The following is a 20,958-nucleotide window of genomic DNA, read 5'->3' as shown; positions in this document are numbered from 1 at the left end:
TTTTGTGTTGTACTTATTGTTTTTTTTAACCATTTTAATGTTTGTGTTGTACTTATTGTTTTTTTTAACCATTTTAATGTTTGTTTTGTACTTATTGTTTTTTAACTATTTTAATTCTCTTTTGTACAGTGTCCTTGGGTGTTTTGAAAGGCGCTTTTAAATAAAATGTATTATTATTATTATTATTATTATTTTGTTTGTTTGTTTTGTGTTTTTTTCTGTTATTTTATTGATTGGCTCTTATGTGCTGATATTGACTTAAAGGATTTTACTTGCTGCATGATAGCTAGTGGCCCATATAATTAGTGTTTTTTGTTATACATCAAGAATTTTCATTAGTGAAGCTTAATGGATAGAGGCTCAAACATTATAGAGAAAGGTCTACCTAAGACTCCCACCAAAAATAAAATAAATGAATAATAAATATATTTATTTAAGGTTTAAGATGTGGCTACCCAGTCTCTGGACTATTTGTGAAACCCTGATGAGAGGATGAAGACTCCTCCCTTCTTCTAAAATACCAGTACAATTACTTCCCCTCTCCCTGGAGTTGTTCATTATTTTACACACAAATGACACTGAGTGAGCTCTATCAGCTGTATGGTGTCTCTGGTGTGGTGGACCCTGGACAGAGCTGCTTGGCAGGCACTGAGCAGCACTCAGAGCTCAGGGAGGATGACAGGAAGTGAACACGACAAGCCAAGTCATCCAGGAAATCCTTTTGTATCTTTGTTATTGCTTGAGAGAGCACAACAGGTAGCGACTGCACACCGAGAAGCATTGAGTCCAGTTTCTCTTCCAGAGCTATGATCCTCCTGTCCAACTCCCCACTTCGGTGCTGCAGCTCTGACACTAGATCATACATCATGTTCTGAGTCTGGAAAACAACACAGAGACGGTACAACCATCTGATAAGGTGTGGTCATTTTCAGGATAGTGAAACGATGCAGGATATATATACATACACACATATACATATATATATATATATATATATATATATATATATATATATATATATATATATATATATATATATATATATATATATATATGAATATATTTAGAATTCTGATTAAAATAATAAGTACACAAACCTTAGCAAGATCAGCAACTGTATTGGCCTGGTCAGTTAACTTCCTTTGCTCCATTTTGACTCTTCGCAGTCTAAATTTGAAGACCAGAGCCTAAGTCACTTTTTTTCCAGAATGAAATGAGGGTAGTGGACAATTTCTCTTGGCAGCATCTTCACTAACGTCTAAAGTTTTAACATTTAATAATAAAGGGAAAGGTGCAGATCCTAGCTGCCCTCCCTGATGGTGATAACAAGTATTGATGCCTACTGGTGGATGGCTTGGAGGAATTTACGCTGATGGTGACGTATGCGGGCATGGTCAATCCTTTTGACCAACTTGGTGTTTTTGTAGATGAGCCACGTCTCCCTCAGTACATTTGCTGCTGTGTTTTTGATCTGAGGATGTAAAATCATGGGAATGAAAAAGCAGAGCAGAAATGTAAATACAACACAATTTAAATCAAGTTGGTGTGATGTACTACTTTCATTATCATTGGTTAGACATGACCTAGACTGAAACCAAACTAACCCCTGATCTGACCACTTTGGTCACAAAAGCAAAAATAGTTTAACTCTTTCCACAGAAAGTTTGCGTTTCTGTGTCTAAACAGACCTTTTTGTAGAGCTGTGTATCCATCATAAAGTTATGAACGTGTTTCTCAGCTCTGGTGAGCTCTGACTTCCTTGCAACAACAGCTACCACTAAGGCTGTACATCCTGCTCCCTGCGGAGAAGAGAAGCAGCAGTTACCATCGCAGAGGAGATGCAGTAAAAGCATGTTTAAGAACAGGCTTTAGACTTGTATTTTAACAACATACAGTATACATTTAGAGGGATTTTCTATCAGGGCTACAGAAGACAAAGTTATGTCAATAGGTGAGACGAAAATAAATCTCAGCCTTGAGGAAAAAATTAAGCCAAAGTTAGTGGTAATAAATTAAAAAGGTTATTAATGCACAAGGAAGTTCAGTAATTAAAACATACAGGTATACCCATTGATTTATTTCAAATTAAAAAATGCTTTGTTTTGTGAATATGACTGATATTAACCCAACATCTTGACCCCAACTGAATCGCTGCAAGTATTTCTCATACCATAATTCCTGTTAAGAGGCAAACCCCTTTTCCACAGTAGGTGTGAGGGACCATGTCCCCATAGCCAATGGACAGGAAGGTGATGGAGATCAGCCACATTGCTCCAAGGAAGGTGCCGGTTACTTCCTGCGAATCATGATACCTGTTGAGACATGACACCTGGCTGTAACGCCATTTCGTGTTCAAGCTAAAGAAAAACTGAAGAGAGGAGCATGTTATAGTACAAGACTACTGTTTATAATACTTTATTAGATTATCTTATTGATTATATTGAAATAAAGTAATTAAAGTTGATACCTCTCACATACACGCACGGTCCATGCAGCTATGATCCAACAGGACACACTGAAGACCAGCAGCACTGTGCCAGGGCAGATGGTCATCAGAGTCTTCATGACAAAACGAGTGTCAAAACTGATCTTGTTGAGCGCCCCAATGCTGCGCGAGGAAGCATCTGTGAACAACTTGCTGTGGAGCAGCATGACCCGCCCAATCAGGTACAGGCGCAGGAACATTGGCACTGAGAGGATGATGTCGACATCAGCGTCTGCCATTGATGCAGTGTAGCTGAAGGCCAGTCGAGCAGTCCAGGTGAACACATACCGACCAGGGATCGGATGGATGGTACAGACAAGAAGCTCCAACGCAATGAAGAAGATGCGCTCAAAGGTCATGGCTATTCTCCAGTCATCTGCCCCATTGTCCACCATGAAGAGCTGGAGGGGATGAGAACAAGACTTAGGGGTTTTAATGATCCTTTCAAAATTCCCAGTTTTATTCAATTTTTTTCCCCGCTCTTTCTCTCTTTTTTTCTTTTTTTTTTATGTTTTTTAATCTGCTTTATGTGGTTTAATTTCTAAATCATTCTGTTACATTCTTAAGAAAAAGTGTTAATACATAAATTTATGGTTATTATACCTGGATCTCTCTTGCATGGTACATCAGAATGAGTCCGAGAAGAATGGCAGTAGAAATACTGATTAGGCCTTTTAGTACATATGAATAAATAGATTCCTGTACATAACAGAAACATATGAACATTATGAGTGTAGCCTGAAACAGCAAAAACAAACTGTTATACGAGGAAATATCTGCAAGATTTTTTATTCACCCAGAATGTGGTCATTGTAATAGCTGGATCTCAACACAAAACTGAATCTAAAATTAAAGTCCAGTTCTAAATTAACTCTTTTCCATGTGTCTATCCTAGGTTCTCACAGCTTAGGCTCCACAATACTTCCTTGGTTATGCCAAATCTACCACTATTTTTGCTCCTCTCTTCAACTCTGGCAGACCAGTCTGGTATGCTGCACTATAAAATAACTTACTTAGCTAATTTCAATGGTAATCATGTTGATGTTGAAGTCCAGCTGTCCAGTTTTAAGTCATATTATCCAGTAGTGCATTTGCTGTGTTGGTATTAATTGTATTTGAAGGTTAAAGTTAAGTGTGTCCCAATCAGTCACTGGGAAGGTGTCACATATCTGCCCTTCAATTAGCTGTATCAGTCTGTCAGTGAATAGGAATCATTTTCCTTGCATCTTCTAGTCCAACTACAAACAACTACAAACACATTATTAGGCACATTATGTGATATACAAAGTGTCAAAAAACACAACAGTAAAAAAATATTTTCAAATTTTAGCATTTCTGTTCTGATGTGGCCAGCTTGTTCATCTGCACTGTTTTATAAATAAACTGATATCTGAACACTTCAGCAGTACCTTGCTGTAAAATGCTCTTGACAGCTCTGTCTCAATCACCATGACGATGATGCCAAACATCCCACAGACTAACGCATAATCGCTCAGTTGTTTCCGTTTCCCAAAAAGCGCTCTCCTCTGTCCCAGCCGGTAGCTTATGTCCTTGGTCTTCTTCTGTGGCATTCTACTTTCTTCTCTGATAAGATTTTCACTGTTGGCCTTACTGGAGTCCTCTCTAATGACTTTGGAGAAGGCATCCTCGAGGATGGTACTATGAAGAAGCTGAAGAGGCTGCTGACCTGATTGAAGATCTGAAAGACTAGATCTCAAAGTACCCTGACTGCTGAGGGGTCTAACTGTATCCCCGTTTAGTATGTTTTCAGTTTCTAAATTGTCAGGAAGTGGAGGAGAGTGTTTAATGGGGGGCTGTTTGAGTCCACTGAAGTGCTGAGAGTTTGCCTGCAAAAGGAGGCAAGACTGTCAACACAGGTTATGTGATGTGCTCACAAACAGAAGAACACAGAAATTGTTTTCTAAACATTGAAGACTTGCAGCTATCATACAATGATCATGCTGAAATGATTTGTAACTCTATGGAATACATAAACTGTCACATAAAAAATGACGTACCTGATTTTGTTGCTGCCTTGTTCTCCCCTCCACTACCTCCTGGTTCTCCAGTGAGCTACACTGACTGGTGGATATAGACTTGACACTTTTCTGACTGAAAGGTGTAGATGACCTGTTCACCCACTGTGTGCTGGTGGGACGACTATAAGGGAGAGGACGGCACTTGAGCATGAAGGATGGATATCCAGATGACATGAAGGTTTGATCACCAGCTGTAGAGCACTTGGAGTCTTTCTTTTGACGTTGCTGAATCAACAGGGGCTCTTTACCAAAAAGCTCTCTCCAGCTGATGTCTGCACTAACTGCAGCATGAGGCTGTTGTTGAAGTTTCATATTTGTTGTGGCACAGTCAATGGAGTTTGGAGGAATGTTAAACAAATTTGTACGAGTTAGTCGGCTGCTGTCTTTGAGTTTCAAATGATTGCTACGCTGTTCTTTTCTAACTTCTTGATCAGCGCCGTAAGGCATGTCCTTTTGATAGCGTGTTGTGTGTTTCTGAAGATCTTCTTTCTTTGTTTGTCGTTCAAAAACCTGGCAGGTGGTAGAAATGTGGGTGTTTTGACCGAGAGGCTGTGCGTGAGATGATGAAAGGGTTTTCTTATTTGTTACTCTTGAGAGGCCATCCTGAACTGTGCCCTGCCTTGGTTGTGAGTGAAAACTAGAAGCCTCCGAATGTGGGGGAGCATCAGGACAGGAGCATCCACATCTTTCATTGTGGTTTAGATGTCCAACAGTGGTCCCTGTTTTTCGTGATGGGGGTGGATCGTCTCCTTCGCTACTTACCTGGCCACAAAGCAGCAGCCAGTCCTGGTCACTCAGCTGTGATAAGGTGAGGTTTTGGTTTTTCAGTGGTGACATTTTGGCTGAACCTCTTGGTGGACTAACCCCATTAGATCTTTCATGGAGTGAAGGCAAAGTAAAGCACTGATTCTTTTCCTGTGAGGGTGAAGATGTTTCACCTGAGGTTCCAGAGTATAAGTCATACTTCTCCTCAGGACCTCCCGAGGCACAATGTTCACGGTCCCCATCACGGAGGACTTCGCCTGTTGAGTCAAGACGCCGCGTTGCATTGGTGGGTTTAACCAGAATCAACCTCATGGTGTCACTGTAAAGCTTAGAAGATATCATGTAGATGTACACAGTGCAGCTGTAAGCGTCTCTGTTTCTCACAAATTTAACACAAAAATAAATGTAAAAAAAAGTAGGGGTGCAGAATCATTCCAGAATGATCCAAGAAAATAATACAAATCTCTAAGATAATAACTCTGCACATCAGAAATGCTGTGCTCCAAGTGCATTTAATATTTTATATGTGCAACAAGACAAATTTAAACGTCTTTTAAAAAATCATCAGTACCTACTTGGAAATGATCATAACACATATTCATGTAGAATATTTATGTTGCAGATAGTTTATGTACAAATAGAAAACTTGTGGATTTCACAGTGTTTTAAAATAATGTTTTATCATTATAACTAATTTTGTTTTCCTCTTATAAACATGAAGCAGCAAAGAAACCAAGTAAAGCTATAAAGTAAACACAGTGAGAATAAAATGTAATCTTTTCTTTTGAGCTGCAGTCTCAATTAAGTCTACTTTGAGTTTGTGGCACAGTACATAAACATATGAGCGTTTCACCATTATTAATTATAATTAATAATATTAATATAAGTCATAACACATAACAGATAAAGACTTAAAAAAAAAAAGATTTTGCTAAAGAAACACATAATATAACTCCTGTTGCCTTACCTGGTAATGTAGGCTTGATAAAGAGCCGAACTTATTATTCAGGGTCAGTAGTCACTGTTGTAAAAGGAATCATTTGTATAATATCAGACTGTGTTTTCAGAAGCTTTTCAATAAGAAACACTCTGTCAGGAGCAGATGTGCCCCCCCACTTCTTATGTTTTTTTTACTGAGCCTGGTAATCAGAAAGGCTGAGAGTATAAGTCTGAGCAGTTTCATGCAGTATATAACTTAAGTAGAAGAAACTAGTACATATACTCAGATACAGCCAAAAGGTCAACCAACAACCATCAATAAACCCCTCAATTAAATATAAATACTCGATGCATAAATGTAATGTATGAATACATCAATATAACAATTATATGATTTTTAAATTTGGTATTTTTTTAAGTAATTTCAAATGAAACAATTATGTATTTTTCATAAAATAGCCCTTTAGCTGCAATTTCTCTATTTATATGTAAATAATTTTTACATGGAGATATGTGACCCAATCCCCACCACCACAGGTCATTCTTACCTTCCTCCTCCATCTGCTAGTTTATCCAAACATGAAGAAGCAGGCTGCAAACAAGTAGTGCACCCCATATGCAGAAATCTTAAGAAGAGAAGTCTGAGTGGGTGTTGGACAGCAGCTTGTCTCCTCCCAGTGCAAGCACTTGATAAAGGAGCTTCAGAGACCTTCTCCTTTGAAAGTAATGATTAGAATTCAACATGAAGAAAGAAATGGGCAGCTGCTTGGTGAAGGGTTGCCATGCAAATGGAAGGGAGCGGGAGGGTGCAGGCTGTGATACAGAGAGAAAAAAAGTATCATCCACGGTGTTACGGCGGAACATCACATGTAAGCTCAAAGAGGCTGCTATAAATTGGGAATGGACAGGTAAGCTGGAAGAGAAAAGGAATTGATAGCTTTCAATGCAAAGCAGAAAATAAAAGGCCAGTTGAACTTGTCACAGAAGCTTTGTGGTTCAAAGGCCTTCGCACAGTCTCTTATCTCTTCCGCCTCAAGAGCCTGGAGGACAAAAGTGTCCATTTTTAAACCCAGCTCTGAATGAATCAAGCGAGTGAGCGGAGGGCCTCATCAGATGTGTCCGGAAGATCTAACAAATGCAACAGGAGCTATTTAGTAATCATTGTGCAAAAAGACAAATTCAAAAACACCACTGCCCTTTAAAGAAAACATAAAGGTTTCAAGAGCACCTTAACTCAGATCATGTTTCAACATCCAGACTCGGTGAGAATGGTGTCGTTTTCTCAGCCATTTTACACTAAACTATATGTATTTAATTTGCTTTTAAAAAAAGCTTAATTCAAAAACTATATAGTCAACTTAGCATATACAGTGTACATTCACTATTTCTTTTTTTCACTTTGTTTGAATTTAGTTAAGGGTTACTCTAACCATACTTTCATATCTGTGAAGTTAAATCCTTTTCCCATATAAAACAGTTGACACTGATACCTGTACCATAGTTGCCTTTAGGCAGCCTCAGCCTTATTTCATCTGTCCTCGTGGTTGTATCAGACAAACCTGGAAAGTATGCAGCTTGCTGTCTCAGCAGCTCAGTATTTGAATGTTGCTGTGCTGGAAAAAACCTTTGTCTCCAGCAGCAGCCTCACTGCATCTCTTCACTGGTTAAATAAATTATCTCCAAATATATTTAAAAAAATCTTGACAGTATTCAGAAATAAGAAAATACTTCAACAACTATGAGATTTTTTTCTCTGCCTGTAAAAGACATTGCTACACATGGCATTACTTTATATTCTGAAAGAAGGTTTTAGTTTAGACACCAAGAGCTGAGAGGACAAAGTAAGCAAGGCAACAATGTTTTGGGTCATGCCCCAAGTCTTTACTTTTAGAAAGTCATCATCTCTATTCTGTTAGAGAGAAAGAGACTTCAAAGTTACAACTGAGTAAAAGCCAAAGGATCTGGCATAAAAAAAATTTTAAACAAACTTTATGCTTGTGGGATAAAATTATAGTCTTGATCACAGTTCAAAATGTTTTCTAAACAAACAGGAAACCATGTCTATTGTTGCTGAAAACAACTACATCGGGAATCAGACAAAATTTTATGTTAATTTCTTAATTTGGTATGTTATCAGGCAACATATCTGACATTTGGTTTTCCTGGAAAGAAAAACAAAATATCCTGCTCTTAGCAATCCTAAACCAGATACTATGGACAGCAATAGAGAGCACCAATTCTAGCTTTATTTCTAATTAATGCATGTTTGTTAAAGAAAAAAAGGTTAAGAATTATTGTGCATTTGAAACACACAATGAAGATATAATCTTAATCCATATGCAGCTTTAAGATTAAGGCAATCTGTTTAGATGTTTAGGCAAGGTAGCAGCACCTCTGAAGGAAATAGCAAGCCAAAATATCTACAACGACCTAAAACACCCTTTGAAAACGTTCAAAATTCTGTGGTTGGCATATACTGTAAACACTGGACTCTACATTTGACTTTGATCTTGTATATAGGAAGGTAATTCATTTTGTACACCTACCAAATCTCATTTTAGTTTTTGCTGCTATGTCCTCACAGCATGGGCTGCACAGTTAAAAGCGACACAAGCTATTGAAGATTGAGCAGCGATCTTTAATAATTTACTCTCAAAACATCTGGGTTCTCATTGTTCCAGAAAGGGTAGGAATAAAAAAAACAAACAAACAAAAAAACATGTATTAGATGCTGAGATCTCTCATTTGAAGCCTCATGCACAAATCATAGTTATCAGCTGTTAATTTAATCAGAAAAAAATTGGATTCTCCTTGTTAGTGAATAGAACAACAGAGTTGAGTCATCTGGCACAAGAGTGTTTATGGGTGCTTAATTGTAAAGTTTTTGTCTGCAACACTCGTTCTTCAATGAAATTATTACATTTTCCAATGGAAGTCTCCAATGTGCATAGGCAGAGTTTTCAAGCGGCGTTATCAGAGAAAAAGTGAATTCACTTTGAGTTATAGTTGACAAAGCGCTGGTTCAGGGGGTTCTCTGGTGCTTTACCCCACTCCTTCTTCAACTGTTGCTTCAGCTGCGACAACCTCATGTTGGGGTTCTCTTTTTTTAGACGGGGCATGTTTGCTTCCTCATATGCTGCAAAGGCGGCTTTCATTCGTCGCTCTGGGTGACGGTCCAGGTCCTCAGGGCCAGTGCTGAGAGACAGAAAGAGGTCAGGACAGGTCAGCTACAGCAAATTGCTAACATCCCTATATGAACAAAGTGACAAGAGTGCCACACACGCCGAGTACCTGAGCACAGCAATGGCATCCTCTATTGTTCTGGCTTCCACAGTTCCTTCTTCAGGAATAATTCGGTTAATGTTCTCTTCCAGCGGAGTCTCCAAGTGACTCTTTTCTGCATGGTACACAGGACAGTTAGAGTCACAATCAAAGATAATTTATTTGTTTTAAGATATTGTTGATTTTTATGAGGGAATTTCATCTTTTTTTAAATATACACCTGTCATCTTCGCAAACATGAACTTTACCTTTTGGCTTAATCTGCTCCTGTTGCTCCTGCTCATTCTTAAGAGTCTCTTCAATCTGGGCACGAGTCACTTTTCCACCAGCTACAGCCTCCTTCTGAGCTCTGCCTTTCAATCTGGCATTCTCCTCATCTAGCAGGCGCTGGTTTTCCTTTTTCCTCTCAAGGAGTTCCAACCTCTTTTTCTCTTTTTCATCCTGCAGCAACATAACAGTTTTAGTGTTCACACAGCACTAGTTATGGCTTTGCTATTCACTGATGGTCATCCAACATATCTGAAGATAAAGAGTCTTACTTCCAGATATTTGTATCAGACATGTTGACATTATAAAAGAAATGCTAAAATATGTTGATAACATACAAGACAGAACAAAAAATGATGTCTGGGATTTATTTCTCTCAACAAAACATAAAGGCACCTAGCTTTACTTTGCAGCCATTATTTCACAGGTCATGTTTAAATGGACGAGACTGAATGATATAAAATTTGGGTTTCTGTAGTGGCTTTGTTTTCTCTTTTGAATATGATACATTTCTGTAGTGATTGTCAACACTAAACATTTAACATGTCATATCAGTGCAAACATGAGTTAGGATTGATCACCTCGTAAATTTGAACATCACCACTGCATGAAGAGACAACTCACCTTTCTGAACTCTTTTTTAAGTACATGTTTGTCAGTTTCCTGCCAGAGAGCATCCTCTTCTTCTTGCTTCTTGCGGGCGTCCGCCTCAGCCTTCGCCTCAGCCTTGCGAGCTCTGGCGGCGGCTGACTTGGAGTTCTCACCCTGGAACTTCTTTGGCATCCTAACAGCTGCTTTTTAGCTGAGGAAGACAAGGAAATAAATAAGAAAAATCAGAAGAGATATAATAATAAGTATCTTCCACGGCAGGTGTATAGTATGGAGAGCCTTTTTATTCAGAATTTAATAAATAAATACTTAAATTAATAAATAGCCCATATTATAAAGAGCAAAGAATTTAATAAAATATAAAATTGTCAGTGAATGTTTATTTAATGACACATATTGTTTTATATCATTTATTATAAATTATTTATTTTGTATTGTTTCGTATTATTTAGTTATCGTGCTAATGACCTCTCCTTAGGATGCTTACCAAAATCCACACTGTTAAAATGAAGGTATGTGGTATATTCTATAGGACAAAATCAAATGATGTAGCTACACGGTAAACTACCAAAAATAATGCCATAAAATATGTAAATAAGGTAGCGCGAGCCAATTAGGTAATCCATTAACATTTAAAATTCTCACTTCAACTCATTGCTTACCTACAAGCAAGTCTGCAAAGAAGTTAAACAATAACGTAAATAAAAAACGTTATTAAAGTTACAAATTAAGTCTCTGTTATTAAAAAAAAAAAAGAATTGAGGAAAAATTGCCATGTAGCTAGCATTAGCTAGCTCCTTTTAGCCCGATAAACCAGACTGGTCTACTTATCAACGAGTTGCCTTACCCACATACTACTCATTTAGCTAAAATGATAAACACGGTAACACATAATTAGTCAACTATAAATATTGTTTCATACCAGTATGAGAGGAAAACCAAATCCTAGGCAAACAACAGGGTTGTTTCGAAGAGGCATCCGCCACCTCCTCCGAAACTAGCGCGCACAATGATGACATCATGCTTCCTTTGTTATAACCAACCCGGTACTAACGGTTCCATCGATCATGTATATATATATATATATATGTATACATATATATATATATATATGTATACATATATATATATATGCATATATATATATATATGTATACATGCATATATATATATATATATATATATATATATATATATATATATAATATGATCATACGGAAAACATAACCACACAAATAGTATATCTTAAAGTGATGCTTACCATCTACTACAAAGTTCTGTATGTAGATCATGAAAATTACATATGCTTGAGTAAATCACTCCTGAACCTCTAGATGTGAGTTAAGGTGTTTACTATTTAGTTGGCGTGTTATACATCTAAAAAATTAACATCTTGTGTTATTGTAGGCTGATCAAGAAGTCTTTTATTCAAGTTTATTTTTGTTATATAAATTAATATCTATCATTGCTAGTCTGTTTTGATAGATATTTCTTTTTAGATTTTTGGTCATATATTGAGCATATACATAAAAAACAAATATTGACAAAAAAAAAAAAAAAACTGCAAAAATATTTTATTTACATGCCACAGCAAAGTTAAAAGTACCACAGTCTTTTCCCAATGACTTAATCATGATTTAAACTGAAAATGATTTAAAAACAAAACAAAACAAAAAAACATGTTTCTCTTAATTGGAAAAGAAAATACACACAACATATTCAAATATACAAATGTTTTATTTATTTAAGTAATTGTAGTACTTTATATACATACTCAAAAACAGGAGCTACATTGGGAATTGAAAAAATAATGTACATGTTTGAGAAGAAACAAGGTTATATATTGTCAGCTGGAATATAGAATCAGATGGAGCTCATGAGCATGTGTGTGCTTCATTCAGAAGTCATTATCACTCTCCTCCAGCAGAGGGGGTCTCATACCACCTCTAGAAGGACGATTACTCCTTGACAATGGGCCATCCAAACTATCATCATCCAAATCCTTGCCTTCTTCCTCCACACCCTCCTCATCTTCCTCATCATCCTCATCCACATCAATCTCACTGTCTTCAGTCTGAAACAGCAGACGCACAACAAAAACCACAATCAAAACAAACACAAAAAGGCCAAAGCTTGTTCCGGTGTAGTGATTTAAGACGTAAAATTAGGCTTTTCTGCGCTACTGACACAGTCACTGTAGAATCACAATATTAGTAGGGCAAGTTTTCATCTAAGCACAGAACGATTCCTAACACTATTTCAAAACACGAGAATCTAATGTTTTAGATCCTTCCTTTTGGCAATGAAGACATTGCATTTCACTAATTTAAAGGAAAATCCACCCTAAAATTAAACTGAAACATTTCTTTGTTAAAAAATGATACTGGTGACAAGGCCAGGGAATATTCTTTTTCTCTGTCTTGGTTTTTACTCAGTCAGCAGCACTTAACATACTGGTAGTGAGGTTTCCTGTGTTTTTATAGAATTAACTGTACAGTGATTAGTGGAAATATACAATGTAACATAACCATTGATATATACCTCTGTTCCATTGTTAAAAAGAACATTATTAACATTATTTAAACTATGTAACACAGATTTGAATACTTTTCTTTTACTTTCAGAATTTAAGAGTGGATTTTTCCTTTAAATTCACAAGGAAGGGAAAAAAAGAGTGAATTCCTTGTCCTGCACAAACCTTTCCTTTCCTTTGATTTTTGGAATGAGTGATTGGCCTTCTGGACATTCCTAAAAAGGCCTTTTGAAATACAAGTGAATGATAGAAAACCATTAAATGAAGAAATAACAAGAAAAGCAAAAAGAGGTGGGAAACTGACTAGAGGGCCTGATAAACACTCTGACCTGACTAAAGAGCAAGTCGCCCACAACAAATACCATCTAAAACTCAAAATGACTATATCAACACAAAAGCTGGCACGTTTTCAGCTGTAGCACATAAAATGAGGGGCAGAACAGAACAAAATATATTGTTATAACAAGACATTACTAACCTCATCACTGTCACCACCTTGCATGTTACCAATGAAACGCCCTCCTCCCCCTTGTTAGAAGAAGAAAAAAGAAATTCTAAAATCATCTGAAAGGAGGAGCCAAAAATGTTATTACACTGCATATTTACTTTTGAGAGCCAGGTAAAGAGATAAAATCTTCAGTCAGAACCTATTTTAACCAGGGACTTATTTTCCTTTTTATTTGGGTATGAAATATGTATATGAAAAAGATGTAAAAACTCTTGTTGATACACTCATTATTGAAGATTGTCATCTTTGCAAAACCAATTTTTACCAGCAAAACTGCTTCCTGTAAAACACAAGAAGGAAACCTACACTAGAGCAACTTTTCCAAAAGAAAAAAAGGCAGTTTAAGGACCAGGAATTCCTGCTGCTGATGTAATAAAAGAAGTTTGATTAGCAAATAGCCATTTGAAACATCTGGTTGCTGATGGTTGCTCTATGTTTATACTGTACACAGTTTCTAGATCATCACATATATAATTAAAAATAAAAAACAGGGATCGTCATCAAATTCAGTTCCCTTGTGGAAATAAATTAATGTTAGTATTTCACTCTATAAAGGGTTTTCTACCAACTTTTCCAGGAATTTTTATTACTTGCTATTTATTTACCAGAGTAATATAATTCCTGGTAATCTGCGTGGTTTGCATTTCCACTGCACCACAAAGTTCTGGAAAATTAATTCTAATCAGGCTAATACCAGTTGGTACGGCATTTGGGCCCATTTCGGCCAATGCAGTCATTCAGCTTCTTATCTTATTTTAGTTTCTTTAAAATTTCCTGAATTGTGTGTGCTAAATGTTTGTGTGCGCTACATCCAGCTCTACCAGCTCGCCAACAATTGTTCCAGACACTGCTGTTTGCAAGTTGATGGCAAATATGCTCAAAAGAGCCTGGATCTTATCATGTGCACTCTTCAAAGCTCTATTTTCCAAGCAATTAAAACATCGAGTTAAGTTAAATAAACTGTTTGTAGCCACACACCGACATAAACATATGGTGAACTGAAGTGTGAATGCTGCATATTAATAATTTAAACCCAAATGGAACAGAAAATAGTGTCCAACATACAGAAACGTTCTTCGATTCTCCTCGAATAAGAAAAAGAAAAAGTTAAAGGCTATCATTATGACTCTACCTTACACTGGCATTATCATGTCTATATTTAACATTTACCTGTTCCTGTGCCAAGCAGCAATTAAAAATGAATCATACCATGGACTTGGCTACAGCTTATCTGCGTACCTGCCATGAGGCCGTTTCTTGTTGGTCGTGGTTTAGAGGGACGAGATTCTTCAAGATCGGTGTCTGAACCTTCATCCTCTGGAAGTTCTAAATCAGAATCCTCATCTTTCACTGCAAGAAACAAGTTAAACAAATGTTTCCATTCATGAAAAAAGGGGTTGGGAACATATTTGTAACTCCTGCTTTTAGTGTCTAGGTTTGTTTATCTCACAGGAGCCCTTCATCAAGTCTCTCTCCTCTTCTCTCAGTTTATGTTGCATTATCCTCAGCGTGTTTTCAGCTTCCTGCAGGGGAGACCAGACATGTTTACTGGAATATGCTGGCATTTCCAGTCTTCAGATCATTCTCTTCTATTTTACCCAGACAAATTAATTAGTTGGTGATTCTTCCTTCTACATATACGGTACTCATTCAGTCCACAAACCTCAAACCTTTCCTGTTCCAGGCTGTGGTATTCATCCAGTTGAGACTCCAGGAAGCTGAGGTTCCTGAACTTCTCCACATAAATGTCATACTGCTTCTGTAGATCTTCTTCTATCTTCTCATATTCATCCATGAATGCTGGCCTGAGATATCAAGAGAAAAACAAAACCTTAATTAGAAGTTTCTTATCTGTGTAAGATTTCTTTAAAGACCTTCTCTAAGTGGAAACAGACAGGTTTAAGTGGAAGGGATTTTTTTTTCTTATACCAAAAATATATAAGTACTGTGGCTTTGTCTTTTGCCTGTTCGGTAACAAACTGACCTGACACTTTGCAGCGTCTGGAGTCTCTTTCGATGCCTTTCCAGTTCTTGCTTCTTCTTTTCTATCTTGGCATCCAAACTGGTCTCATCGGAGACAACATTACTCAGCATCTCTTTGGTTTTTTTCACACTTTCCTTGAACACAAATGAGTAATACAACATTCAATGCAACGTTATTTAAAATGGAAAAACAAGCCATGGAACTTGCCAGGATGAACACTGACCAAAACTTCCTTGATGGCAGCTCTCAGGGCCTTTTCAGTCTCATTGATCTCCAGAGGCTGAGCAATGGCTGCAGTTCTCATTTCCTGTGAGTGACATGAAGACAAAGACAGAAAAATAACTATTGTCACTGGTTCTGAAAAAGATGCTGCTCTCATCTGAGATTATGTTAACTTCAGAAAAACAAAGCCAACTCATGCCGTCATCACTCAGAGAATATTAGTTAAAAGCTGAAATGTCAGTTCAGCGTGAAAAGCAGTTATTAGGCAGAACATTTGTTAAAATGATCGTTAATCAATACTGAATTAACAGTAAAATAACCCAGTGTCTTTTGAACAAAAATATTACTGTGTAGCTTAAGGTCATGAAAACTTAGTATCAGTGGTTTTGCTCACCCTTAGGTCCACCTCTTTTCCCAGTAAATCATATAGAGATGCTCCTTTAGATGTGACCTCTGATGCCAGCTGACGAGCTGCTTTTAGATCTGAAATCTACAATAAGGACAAAGTGATCAGCAGCCTGTTCTGTTCTAGAATATGAAATACAGCTAAATAAGATATGAGAAAAACAGCAAAATTCTGAGCTGTTTTGAAATAAGAAATTAATAACAAAACAAAAAACAATGTGACTCACAATCTAAAACTTAATGCACATCTGGGTCAGATAAAATATATTTTTAATTAGATAATGTAGCCAAAATATAATTAAACAATTGGTGATTCACAGTCACAACTGAGACTTTACTATATATGCCAGTAAGCAATAATATTTAAATGTGCTCAATATTGTCCAGATCATGACACCAAAACAGCTTTCACTGAAAATGGCATGGGTTCTAAAAGTTGTTTTGTGATACTGGTCATCAAGACTCTGGCTTCTAAGTTCTGAGAGTTGCAATGACACCTTTCTCCCTTGTTAAATGGTTCATGTCTGATGCATTGTAGGAGCTTTCAGCAGAGAATCAGCATGAAGATTCTAATGGATCTACAGCTATAAACAACAAGCATTCATGGTGTTATGACACTTTCAGCATTTTCTACTGCAGTAGTTCTTCTGTGGGATCAGGGCACATGGGCTGAGCTTCTTTTCCCACATGTGCAAGTGATTCATTGGTTGCCCTTATACTTAATGTTAGGTAATAACCACAAAGTGGCAAAAAGAAGTCCCGGGAGAGTAGGAGCGTTCAGTGGTGATTATCAGAGAGACAGAGCTAGAGATGGAGATAATATTTTATTCTGCTGTTTATAGTGTGTTTTATATAGTTTTACCATTGTTTTCAGTAGATTTTACCACAGTTAGTCGTTTTAGCATAGAAAATTACTCATTTTTACCACAGTTCTTCAGCAGGCTTAGCATAGTTTCTTGTTTGTTTTTAGCATTACAGCATTAGTTTTTAGCTTAGTTTACATTAGAGTAAGTTAGATAAGTCTTAGCATCGTTCTTAGTTTTTTTCTGCACATCAATGGCACAGAGGAAACGCTTACTGAACTTACTGTACATCCAGTACTTGCAAATAAACCTGCACTCTGTACATAAAACATAGTTTCAGAAACAAACATAACAAAAAGATATATAGTTCAAATAACTTTACTAACCATTTCATATTTTTCTGCATTCATAAGTGTTTTGGTTAAAGGATTAATTGTTTTGGTCTGTTTATTTAGCAACACTAACCTCTAACAACACTAACTAACCTGAATTTGAATTTATATATGTTTTTAGTCTTTCAATGCTCCATAACAGCTTTGTTTCTATTGTACATATTCTAGGGATATAAAGCAGTTAAAAATGTTTCATCAGATGACAGTAGAGTGGAAAAAATGCCCATGTATATATTTAAGTTGCTTTGTATTGCAGGTGAAACATTTAATCAATCAAAACGCCTTCATACTCTGCTCCTAATGAGTGTATCTAAAAAAACTAAGAGATTAGACCATTGTAATAACTTGTATGGTGTAAAGAAACATTTTCTTTATTTTTGGATATTTAAAAATGTTTTGGATCATTAAGTTTTGTGTGTTTATTTAGCAAAATGTGATGAAAGTTTTTCAGAATTTTGTGTATTTTTTATATTTATGGTATAATTTCAACACTTTTATAAGTTATTATTGCCCATTGACTGTCATAATCTTTTAGCTTAAGATGTACAGATCATTGAAATATGAAGCACTTGAGGAAACTCCAAGAAATGACTCCACTACGCACAATAAGTAGTAGGCACAGGTGGATCATTTCTATTGCAGTTTTTAAAGGGTTAATCAGCTTTAGAAACAGACGAAGATCAACATTTATACGCAGTGTAAAAAGTGTGCCTCACCCTTGAGCCGAGGTCAAATTTGAACTTGTTGGTGTCTTCTTCTAATTTTTCTTCTAGAGCCATCTGCTTGGTTTTCATAGCATTGTAAAGCACAGAAGTGATCTTCAACATCTCTTTCACTGCATACCCATCAGCCTGATAGAGACGCTTCGTATTAAGCTTGATGTGAGCTTTTGTTGCCTGCAATTCAATGAGATAGTAATTAAGACAGACTCCTGAACTGCAACTCTTTTACAGTCAAAGAGAAAAGGCAGAATCTTAAATTGAGAAGATAGGAATTACCATGAACTGAGCCACAGCCTTAATGAAGAATATTCTGTCTGACTCTGTGTCCACATCAGTAGGAATATCAATGGTGGGCTCATATCTATAAAGAGAGAGAAATAAAAGGACAAGGAAGAAAATACAAAAAATTATCAAGGGGACAGAAACAAAGAGTTTGTGGTAGAGTGGGTGGTATAACAGTTCCAGCTTAACCATCACAGACTTCTACATAGTGGCTTTTTTCCACTTGATATAAATAACTTAATGTGAATTTTGAAATCTCTGGTATACCTCTTTACAATCCATATTAGGATTTCTGCCACAAGAGCGAAGTTAGGAGTTCTGAAATTTTCCATCGATATCAAGCGAGGATAGCCCAACGCCCTCATCATTTCTGTGAAATCTGCAAAATAAGAAACAAGTCCAATAAAGCTCTTTCTACTGAGCAATGTAATGTTTATCACAGAAAATGTGAAGAAGATAACTAGTAAGACTTACGTCTTAGGTCTCTGAAGGACATTTTTAACCAGAAACTCACTGGTTCCTATTCTGTTAAAAATAAAAACAAAAGAAACAAACAGAAGTACTGACAATGAACATAACCTGCCAAGTACTTAAAGATAAGTCTTGTGTTGTTAACCAGTCTTTGGAAATCTCAGATACATATGGGTGATTTGGATTGGAATACATGCACATTGTGATAAGCTTACAAGAACTACAGTCCGTCCACAGCGTCAGGCGTTTTTAGTTTAGTAAAAGCTGATATTGTGACGGTAATATCGCGGTTAATAAATTTTAATTGATTGAGATTTATGTAAACTGCATTTAAAGGCAACGATCGTTTGTTAAAGCGTTATGTTGGTTAACAGGCACAGCGTTGATTCCACAGTTTCGGTAGCTTCGTTAGCTGCACGTTAGCGAAAAGCTAACATTAGAAGTAGCCAGTAGCTAACGGTAAGCTAACCTTTCAAAATGCATGATATTTTCACTATCTAGTCAACGGATATTAAGACGAGTCGATTTGGTTTATGGGATTGTTTTGTTACCTGTTATCTTTATATCAAAGACAAATTTTCCAGTAGTCTCCACCACAGATGGTCTCTATGGTAACAAATCCTTATCTACGGAAACTCGAGATGGTCAAAATGTTAGAAGGAACTTTAATAATAATAATAACAATAATAATAATACAATTATTATATAAAAAATAAACATAAACCAATCAAAATTTTGTTACGGGGGCAGTTCCAGAAAGGAGTTCAGCTAATTCTTAATCTAAAAAGAAACTAGGCCAGAGTGCAGCAACTCTGAACAATTCCCATTCCAGAACAGCTGCTTTGAGTTGGTTCAATCAGTTATGAGAATCTTAACTCAGAGTTGAGAATAAAAAAAAAATCATCATTAATGGAGCCCCAATACCTGGATTTACCATCACAAATTCACAAAGAGCTAGTTATGCCACCCATTTGAAGCAAGAAGTTCTTATTCAAACATATGGGAAATAATAAGAGGCGTTTCATTAATAAGGAACACTACTGCTGCTAAGGAGAGAAAAGCTTCCTTGGAGAAAACTGCTCCCTCAGTCAGTGGGGAAGTTGAAATCCACTAGCCCACTGACTTTAGCAACTTTAGCATGTGGATTAAAATATTGGTGGATAGAATAAAATCCTAGTTAAGTTTAAGTAGACAACTGAAAATGAAGTATAAAAAGGTCTTTTTGAAAGGTAACACATATTGTTCTAGACCTAGATGATTGGACATCTTTTTATTTCTATTTCATGCTGGTTGATATACAAATTCAATATTTAGTGGCAGTTTTTAAATCTAATCATTTACACCCCCCCGCCCCCCCAACAAATGCTCTCTCTCTCTCTCTCTCTCTCTCTCTCTCTCTATATATATATATATATATATATATATATGTATACTGTCATAGTTAAGAATAATGTTATGTAGCCTCCAACCATAATAGAAAGCCCCCTTTTTTTCTAATCCTGTTGTTCTAAGTACCCAGTCGCATACACAGTTTAAAATAACTGATCTCTATCATGGGAGGAAAAAGAGGATGGTGAAGAGATACTGTCTGCTGGGATGACTACAATAATGTGACATAAAAAAAAAAAAAAAAAACACAATGTCTAGATCTACCCATCCACACAGGATTATTTATGGAATTATGTCCATAAGGACTTTCCTCATAACTCAACATACCAATGTTTTGTGTTGTGTTTTTTAAAAAAGCATTTCAGTGCAAAGCACAAATTTTGCTGTAAGGTTATCTCACGGCCATGGTGTTTGATGTTCGATATAAAAGGCAGGAGAATTTGAGTGAGTAATTATTTACGTCTTTTTCAGGAAGAATGTGGCTAAAATTAAATAGGCATTTTTTTATTATAAATTCAAACAAATTTTGTAGCTGTTACCATTTCCTCTTTTATTCTTATATGCACACTTGAAATTAAACTCACAAAATTACTAACACACTGAGTTTATAAGGTGTAGAATCACATATTGCTATTAATCTAGTTTTAGTTTTCAAGAAGGAATGAATGTCAGCAATGTTGTTGGGTATCAAACAGATTGTTGTTGTTACACTAAACTGACACTTGTGGCTTTTCCAAAGCCTAAATAAATTTCAATGGTGCTTGTATAAACTACAAACTTAGTATATAAAATACAGTTTTGGTAAAAATTAATCTTTTAAATATACACATGATATTAAATGTCAACTAATACACAAGCACA

General features: G+C 36.4%; 3 protein-coding genes across 5 annotated transcripts; all 3 read right to left on the bottom strand.

The window, feature by feature from the left end:
- Positions 1 to 275: 275 nt before the first annotated feature.
- kcnn1b (potassium intermediate/small conductance calcium-activated channel, subfamily N, member 1b) lies at positions 276 to 7,489 on the bottom strand. Of its 2 annotated transcripts, XM_042005249.1 has the most exons (11): positions 6,777 to 7,489; positions 6,257 to 6,310; positions 4,504 to 5,616; positions 3,895 to 4,332; positions 3,089 to 3,184; positions 2,468 to 2,886; positions 2,171 to 2,312; positions 1,689 to 1,799; positions 1,344 to 1,471; positions 1,098 to 1,167; positions 276 to 877 (listed from the first exon to the last, which is right to left on the bottom strand). In XM_042005249.1, exons 3-11 carry the CDS (start codon positions 5,599 to 5,601, stop codon positions 593 to 595), a joined length of 2,787 nt encoding a protein of 928 aa, XP_041861183.1. In that variant the 5' UTR covers positions 5,602 to 5,616; positions 6,257 to 6,310; positions 6,777 to 7,489; the 3' UTR covers positions 276 to 592. The 2 variants fall into 2 exon arrangements, with proteins under 2 accessions (XP_041861183.1, XP_041861182.1); XM_042005248.1 differs by lacking the exons at positions 6,257 to 6,310; positions 6,777 to 7,489 and having other exon boundaries at positions 4,504 to 5,952.
- A 1,356-nt stretch (positions 7,490 to 8,845) lies between these two features.
- On the bottom strand, positions 8,846 to 11,392 carry ccdc124 (coiled-coil domain containing 124). Its single transcript, XM_042007278.1, has 5 exons — positions 11,309 to 11,392; positions 10,402 to 10,579; positions 9,759 to 9,951; positions 9,520 to 9,625; positions 8,846 to 9,423 (listed from the first exon to the last, which is right to left on the bottom strand). Exons 2-5 carry the CDS (start codon positions 10,558 to 10,560, stop codon positions 9,219 to 9,221), a joined length of 663 nt encoding a protein of 220 aa, XP_041863212.1. The 5' UTR covers positions 10,561 to 10,579; positions 11,309 to 11,392; the 3' UTR covers positions 8,846 to 9,218.
- Positions 11,393 to 12,107: 715 nt separating this feature from the next.
- cluap1 (clusterin associated protein 1) lies at positions 12,108 to 19,370 on the bottom strand. 2 transcript variants are annotated; one of them, XM_042007353.1, is made up of 13 exons: positions 19,260 to 19,370; positions 18,712 to 18,762; positions 18,505 to 18,616; positions 18,232 to 18,316; positions 17,950 to 18,129; positions 16,028 to 16,123; positions 15,635 to 15,718; positions 15,412 to 15,545; positions 15,091 to 15,232; positions 14,878 to 14,950; positions 14,667 to 14,777; positions 13,398 to 13,447; positions 12,108 to 12,460 (listed from the first exon to the last, which is right to left on the bottom strand). In XM_042007353.1, exons 2-13 carry the CDS (start codon positions 18,731 to 18,733, stop codon positions 12,284 to 12,286), a joined length of 1,266 nt encoding a protein of 421 aa, XP_041863287.1. In that variant the 5' UTR covers positions 18,734 to 18,762; positions 19,260 to 19,370; the 3' UTR covers positions 12,108 to 12,283. The 2 variants fall into 2 exon arrangements, with proteins under 2 accessions (XP_041863287.1, XP_041863288.1); XM_042007354.1 differs by lacking the exon at positions 19,260 to 19,370 and adding an exon at positions 18,924 to 19,236.
- Positions 19,371 to 20,958: the final 1,588 nt, after the last annotated feature.

The sequence above is a fragment of the Melanotaenia boesemani genome, chromosome 14, assembly GCF_017639745.1.
Source record: "Melanotaenia boesemani isolate fMelBoe1 chromosome 14, fMelBoe1.pri, whole genome shotgun sequence".
NCBI classification, from domain to species: Eukaryota; Metazoa; Chordata; class Actinopteri; order Atheriniformes; family Melanotaeniidae; genus Melanotaenia; species Melanotaenia boesemani.
Note: the sequence above shows the minus strand (reverse complement) of the source record. Positions and strands in the feature narration are given on the sequence as shown.

Bases quoted from the DNA above. Each gene is read 5' to 3' on its own strand.
- kcnn1b (XM_042005248.1), bottom strand. From the start codon at position 5,631: ATGATATCTTCTAAGCTTTACAGTGACACCATGAGGTTGATTCTGGTT. The intron at 1,472-1,688 runs GTCTGTTTAGAC...TTACATCCTCAG, and splicing joins ATACACAGCTCTACAAAAAG to ATCAAAAACACAGCAGCAAA. The intron at 1,168-1,343 runs GTAGGCATCAAT...CTTCAAATTTAG, and splicing joins TTCCTCCAAGCCATCCACCA to ACTGCGAAGAGTCAAAATGG.
- ccdc124 (XM_042007278.1), bottom strand. From the start codon at position 10,560: ATGCCAAAGAAGTTCCAGGGTGAGAACTCCAAGTCAGCCGCCGCCAGA. The intron at 9,952-10,401 runs GTGAGTTGTCTC...ATGTTGCTGCAG, and splicing joins TTAAAAAAGAGTTCAGAAAG to GATGAAAAAGAGAAAAAGAG. The intron at 9,424-9,519 runs GTACTCGGCGTG...TCTGTCTCTCAG, and splicing joins GATGCCATTGCTGTGCTCAG to CACTGGCCCTGAGGACCTGG.
- cluap1 (XM_042007353.1), bottom strand. From the start codon at position 18,733: ATGTCCTTCAGAGACCTAAGAC. The intron at 18,130-18,231 runs GTAATTCCTATC...ATTGAATTGCAG, and splicing joins AGGCTGTGGCTCAGTTCATG to GCAACAAAAGCTCACATCAA. The intron at 15,546-15,634 runs GTCAGTGTTCAT...TTTGTGTTCAAG, and splicing joins CTGCCATCAAGGAAGTTTTG to GAAAGTGTGAAAAAAACCAA.